General features: G+C 39.7%; 1 protein-coding gene across 5 annotated transcripts in view; it reads left to right on the forward strand.

Annotated features, from left to right (window-relative positions):
* LOC101864253 (integral membrane protein GPR155) overlaps window positions 1-6,911 on the forward strand; it is a 111,736-nt gene that overhangs the window by 35,475 nt on the left and 69,350 nt on the right. For 4 of the 5 annotated variants that reach the window (XM_035972044.1, XM_005106947.3, XM_005106948.3 and 1 more), the window contains exons 4-7: window positions 63-353; window positions 1,159-1,273; window positions 4,928-5,084; window positions 6,042-6,197. In XM_035972044.1, coding sequence (XP_035827937.1) covers window positions 63-353; window positions 1,159-1,273; window positions 4,928-5,084; window positions 6,042-6,197 — 719 coding nt within the window. The remainder of the gene's footprint in view (window positions 1-62; window positions 354-1,158; window positions 1,274-4,927; window positions 5,085-6,041; window positions 6,198-6,911) is intronic. The other variant, XM_035972045.1, reaches the window with a different exon arrangement.

Below are 6,911 nucleotides of genomic sequence, written 5' to 3' on the forward strand. Positions count from 1 at the left end.
CCCACTGTACATATCCATTTGTTTTCAGTTATTTATGTTCATTGCGTATTTATTTTTTTTAGTTCAAGCTCTGTATGGGGAGACTCATCCTGAGTATCTGAAGTATATCTACCTCGCGGCTCCCATCTCTTTGGTGCTTCTCAACCCTATTGGCTTCACACTTATGGAGGTCCATAGACATCGTACTGTGAGGGAAGAATCTCAAGGCTCAGGAATAGGCACAGCAATCCTACATGTCCTTAGAGGGGTCGTTTTGAACCCCATTGTATTCATGACTGCTGTCGGAGTGGCTGGCAACTTTGTATTTTCAGGCACAGTTCCTGAAGTTTTGGATAACTTTCTGACCGTCCTGGGTGAGTTTGTTGGTCTCACGTTTCAAGCTGAAGCTACCTTTTCTGAAGTAAAGTTGTATTTTTAATAATATTTTTGAGTGAAATTGTATGATTTGAAAGAATGTTGGGATTGAATGTTTCCATACCTATGTTCCCCCATACCTATTTGTCTACATGTGTTTAGATATATTGATTTCACAGAAGTTTGTTTATAGTTAGGGATTTTCCCTTCATTAAAAAAAAAAACCCATCGTCGTAAGATTTTAGCTCAAATTTATTGTTTCTGTTTGCATACTGGTTTTCAATCATTGCTATAATGGCTTCTCAATTGATTATTTGGTTTACTTTTTTTTTTTTTTGAAATTGTAAAAATTGAATTTTCTCCCCCCACATTCCTTTACTTGAAAAGTATAACCCCAATTACCATGGCAGACAATGTTGAAATCACACCGCAATGGTCTTGCTTTTCTCTACTGCAGTGGTTTAAAAATCAGTATACCCAGGTGGCAAGTACAGTTTGAATCTGGGTGAGCTTGTACCTCATCAAATGTAAAGAAAAAAAAGTTTCAAATATTTTTAAAAAGGTACGACTTTGGAATGATATTTGAAACATGGCAACAAATGCCTTCAGAAGCTATAATGAGCCTGAGCTTTTGTAGTTCATAAACGATTTTTAAAAAGTGTAAAGTCTTTAACAACACCTGAGCTTAAAGGTGCATTTGAGAACAGTGCGCATGCCGTCCTAACACTAAAATTTGATATCAAATATTGGCTTGTGAGCCTCCATTGAGATCCATGCTTCACTTTTTTTTCTTGATCACATCAGGCCAGGCTTATAATGCCTCTGCTTTGTTTTACCTGGGCCTCAGCATGGTGGGCAAAGTGAAAAGTCAGCTGGGTATAGGCCTTGTTGTTCCGGTCCTTCTCATCACTGCCAAAACGTAAGTGAACTCTGAATTATTTTCTTCTGCTGTTTTCCTGTTTGTCACCAAAACTAATGAGTTTGAAGTGGGTGAAGCTGTATAGGAAAGGCCGTATGTTTACCCCCCAGGGTAGTGCTACTGACTGAAGTGTCTTTAGGCCATTCCCAAAGGGGGATATTCACTTGTTTTTATGCACAGTAGAATTGTAAATGGGCTGATTTATCAATGTCATGCTCATACTGTGTTGGAACAATATCGGGGGAACTGCTGCCTTTTGTTTCCTCATCCTTACTGTCATCATTTTTTCCCCCTACTTCTTTTGTATGTTTGTCACTCTCTTGTGAACTACTATTTCCGGGGTGCCTTGATAGTCAAAGCAGACTTTGTGCTGTTGAGGCTAGAGAGGTGAGCAGAGTAAGGGCGGTCCCAGGGTGGCTCTGTAGGTCTGATCTGTAGCTGTCCTAGCGCGCGCCGTGCAAATGAAAACAGTACTTTATGTGTGCTTGAGCAGCGTCGCTGTGTGGTCTGTCTGTTATCAGCTTGGCTGCATGACATGTCAGACATACTATTCGACGGTGTTGTAAAACACGTCTAGCATGCAGCCTGGCATCTTGTTCATTTTCAACTGAAATTCTTCACAGGTCATCAAAATCAGCAAGAAGTTAGTATTATTAGGTGCTTTACTAATTAGATATTGATGCATGATCACAAAATCTCAAGAAATGCCTTTTAGCATACATTAAAATTTCCAACCGAAAGGTTGACTTAGTTTTGACTTTTTTTTACGTTCATAGGCCTGTGTGTTTCTAGAATCAAGAACTAGAATCTAGTTTTAAATTGATAGTTCAGGAGTTGAGATGCAGAGGGATGTCCCTAGAAAGGCCAAGATTCCAGACAGATAATAATTTACATCTGATCTAGATTTAAAGTATTCACTTCTGAATCTATCTAGATCTAGCTAGATCTATCTAAATATCTGGTGTGCTGTGTCTGTAGACAGATCTTGAAGCAAGGGCTCCGTAAGGATGAAAGAAATATCGTACCAAATGAGGAGATTGGAATTATGAAAGAAGGAAAACAGAGCAAACGGGTGAGGAGATAGGATTGAAGCAGCGAGTGCGTATACAACTCTCACTCAAGGTTTCCACAGGTCTTTAGAAAAGTCCTTAATTAAAGTCGTTAGTTTTTCCAAATTAAGGATATAAAGTCACTGATTTTTTACACTGGGTTGTCACGTCCTTAAAAGCTCCTTTAATTTGGCAATATTTGTCAAAATAAGGTCATGGAAATTATAGATGATGTTCCTTCAACGCTGTTGTTTCGCATGAATTTGACAGTAAAACGTGACACACAGTACACTTTTGTACCTAAATATAGCAAGGAAGACCAGTCAGTTGCAGACCCCATGGATGCCAACTCACAGTGCGGCTGTATTGACACGCAGCAAGCATGCATCACGCTAGCCCAGACACAGACTACAGAGCTATACTTGGACCGACATAAGTGTGATTCCCCATTTGGACTTCTCTGTTGACATCCACCCCTTGGCGCTCCTATGACCTTATTATGCAGTTGCGAGCACCGTAAAACCTTACTAAAACAAAGGCAGTGTGTCCACTGAACCAGGAATCGACCAAATGTTTGTCGTCCGTGTCTTTGGAAGTCGGTAATTGAAATGGAACACTGGTTTTTTTTTGCTAGGAAATCACTGAAAATTCTGTTAGGTTGTTTCTACCAAAACAACTTGACTCCTCCCTGCAAAAATCGTGCCATTTGGGATGGTTCTTGCTGCATTTTAGGCTGGCAATGTGGTGACTCATCGGCCGGAATAAAAAAAAAAAAAATTTAAGTTCGTATTAAAAATCTAATGTCATATTTGTAATCAGCCTCTCAAAATTATCAAAGTCTATGCGATCCACCTGGTTTTAATGCATATCAAGAAATTTACTAATTTTCTTTTAAAACCCATTCATTTCTTATTCCCGCCTTGTGTTCATTGACCTCTTGACTTTTTATAGCCTGGTACCGAGGACACAGTATGTTGGTGACCTCGTTTTGTCCTCTGTGGCAGTTGCAAAATCACCAACACACAAGTTTTGCTTCACTCAAAAGCAAGCACAAAATAGTAACTCTTAAACACTTCACTGGTACGAAAGAAACATAAAAAAGACACTCTCTCTAAAGGTGTATTTTCTTTTTACATGCAGTGAATGGTAACATGTTGATAAATCAGTGTAAAATGCAGCATCTTTGACTGAAGAGAGTTATACAAGCGTCTTGTCGGGCTCACCATCGTGACCGGTCAGTGAACCTGTGCCTTCGCATCACATTGTAAGTACCAGCGATGGTTAGGGTCCCCAAAGCTCATTCAAAGTCTGAGCACTGCGAAGTATAGGACTCCGGAATGGGGGTCAGTATATTTGGAATTTTGATTATTGCTAGAGCTCTCTGCAAATCTCTGGCCTTGTTTTGAATAGGGATCTGTCATACTCATACCTTGTAAGCCATGTTTTTTAACCAAAGGTTTTACGTTTCTTTGGATGGGTGATAGTTGTGTTTGGTGGTTTTTTTATGGAGGTGTGACCTCTTCAAGTGCATACCTTTCTCTCTCTCTTTCTCTCTCTCTCTCTCTTTCTCTGTCTCTCTCTCTCTCTCTCTCTCTCTCTCTCTCTCTCTTTTTTTTCCGTCACTCGTTCTCTCTCTCCCATGATAGTGTATGACACATATTTTATTTATCTATATTTTAGCTTTCTGTTCAAGATTCGCAGATTTCCAGTGTCACTGCATCTTGTCCTCCCACAGTTCTTTCACCTCTCACAATGAATAGACTTGAGCCATTCAAGTTATTACTCTTCTTTGAGTTTGAGCAATAATTTTTGTTCTTCACGTTTATTATGTAAATCTTGACACTCAAACTGGTTCTTGACAGTCGATATTCTGGTTCTATGCCTTTTCTCGGGCTTATATAGTTTATATATAGCGAATATGATGAGGGGAAAATATAATTAAAAGTAAGAACAGACTGAAATACGTAAGTCACACAGTATTCCAGTGCCACACTGACATGTTGTTGACTGGATATAATGTACGTACATACGTGTGTGTGTGTATATAAATGGAGCATGCGCTGTCATTGTTACGTAACATGCCCCTGGAAAACGGATGAGCCCCCCTGGAAAATTGTGAAGCCGGGTTGGCAGTCACCCTGAAACCAGAGTAGAGCGGGCACTGTATTTTCCGCCTTGGACAGTTCAAAACCCCCTGCATATTGTTTTGCATTGTAATGACCCTGTGTAAGACGTCGACCTGTATAAGTAAGCCGCCACTTGGTGGCCATCGTAGACCATGTCCACTGTATTTGTGCTTACTATAATGTTGATGAAACTTATTGTGGATGGGTTAGAGCCGATCATTGGGAGATTCTACTTCTTCAATTTTCCTCATTGTTCCTCTTTCCTTACATTAAATGACAAGTATCATATTCTTGTTCTCTTTATTCAAACTAAACCTGAACATATAGAATAGATGTATAAGGGACATTATTTTTTTTATTGCATGATGATGCAAAAAATACATTTGCACATTGTTAAATTTGTGACAAGTCTTCCTCCTCACTCCCTTGCTTTGAATATAATATGTATTAATAATGAAATTGCTTGTATACTTTTTCAGGTTAATTTTGCCTCTCATTACATGGGAGGTTGTTGGATGGCTAGAGCCAAATAGCAATACCACAACGTTCAGCATGTATGGCTTCCTCTACGGAACATTCCCATCTGCTCCATCTGTCTTCTTGTATGCAAGTGATTATGGGGTTGCTCAGGATGTGGTATGTTATCCTCTGTTAGATTTCACATTTTATATTGACTATTTTCTTTGGTAATAGAAAAGTACTGATAATGGCAGTTTTGATTTTGTAAGCTATGAAGTGTTTTGTTCCTAAAGTCTGAACAAGTTTTGTGTTACACTTTTTTCAAGTTAACACTTTCCACCCTCAGAGTGCACAACATTTATCCCCACCGACCAGAATACAGATGAGGTACACGCTATATCACACCGTCACTGATTGGCGTCCCGTGGGGAAAAGGGATGGCTTCTTATCGTCGCCGATCGGCGTCCCGTGGGGGCAAAATGTTAAAGACTGCCAGCTTCTTTTCTCTCCCTCTGTTTTTTCTGTCTTGTTGTCTTACTTTTCCTGTGCACTAAATGATTGTTATGAAATGATTTTCATGTCAATGTGCTTCTTTTTACTGTCTCAAACAAACTAACCTTGAGATGTGGCTTGTCAATGGCCATTGATGGCAATTTCACCCCCCGAATTTTAGTATCTGTTCTGTAATGAACACAAAGGGAAAACTGTGTTCAAATTTATTGTACAAAATAAAGTAATTTATATATCACAAATATTATAATAGAAAACTCGCCCACCTTCTCCTGTTTTGTGTTATAGATAATAGTACTTATAGGGTCTATTTGGAACAATGTTTAGCCGGTATTATAATTTTGTCTCAGCTACTCTGCCTATAGTTATTAATTATCATTCTGGTTCTGACCATAAACCCCCCCCCGCCTTTGTTTTGAAAACAGTGGAAAATTACAAGTTCATACTGATGTGTAAACAGCTCCAAGAATGTTCATACACTGACCCCATTTCGTGATACAACATGACTGGGGTGTGTGGTCTAGGGGAGAGGGGGGAAAGTGAGGAGAAATTAGGCTTTGAAATATCATCCTGTGTAAGAAAATTTCTTTGCTGTTAACCAAGTGTTTTTCTATTTGTTGTCAGGTTGCCACTGGTTTAGTGTTGGGTACGTTTCTATCGGCACCTCTTATGTTTGTGTCGGCCAAAATGATGACCCTCATGGTGGAGACTGGTATGGATTACAAGGATCAACTGACCAGTGCCTCCTTTGACGTCAGCATAATTAGCATCATTTGTTGTGTGAGTTTTAGGGGATGATTTCTTTGATTCTATAGTACTTCCAATTATAACTGTTTTTATATAACTGGATTTCAGCTACAAGGGCTTATAAGAAATACCCAAGCCTTATCTCTGATAATGTGCTGCAAAAAGCTCGCTTGTAGCCAGCATTCATGAAATGCACGTTGTTATAACAGTGGTCCTTCAATAACCATTAACAAAATCAAATAAATGGACAAGAAACAGAAAATGAGCAAATGAAGCAAAACAGCTTCCATAGCAAATTTTATCTACAATGAAAACCTGATATAATGGGGATGGTGGGAGTAGAGAAAAGGTACTGTTATAACCGATCCCTGTTAAACCAGAAATGCAAGGAAAGTAAGCATTTGTGGACTAATCCAGCTGTACTTATTCATGGGTAGTTTCCCTTGCCACAAGTACCCATGAACATGGGTTTTGGCTCCAACTTTCTCCTTGTGCCTCCTTAAACCACATCAGAAGAGCTTTGTCCACAGCATCTGCATCGGGTAGTCTCATCTTCTTTCGATCCAGAGCTACCCCAAGTGGGTCGGGGGGATATAAATAGACCCACTGCTCCGCCAGCAGGAGGTGCAACCCCTTCACTGGCGATTTGTCGCCCATGGACATCTACGCTCAGGTGCACACGGGCGACACTTGATTTGGTGTATCGTCTGTCTTCTATCGTCTTTCTTCCTTCTTCTTTCGTCCTTC

Source organism: Aplysia californica, unplaced genomic scaffold (assembly GCF_000002075.1).
Source record: "Aplysia californica isolate F4 #8 unplaced genomic scaffold, AplCal3.0 scaffold00565, whole genome shotgun sequence".
NCBI lineage: Eukaryota > Metazoa > Mollusca > Gastropoda > Aplysiida > Aplysiidae > Aplysia > Aplysia californica.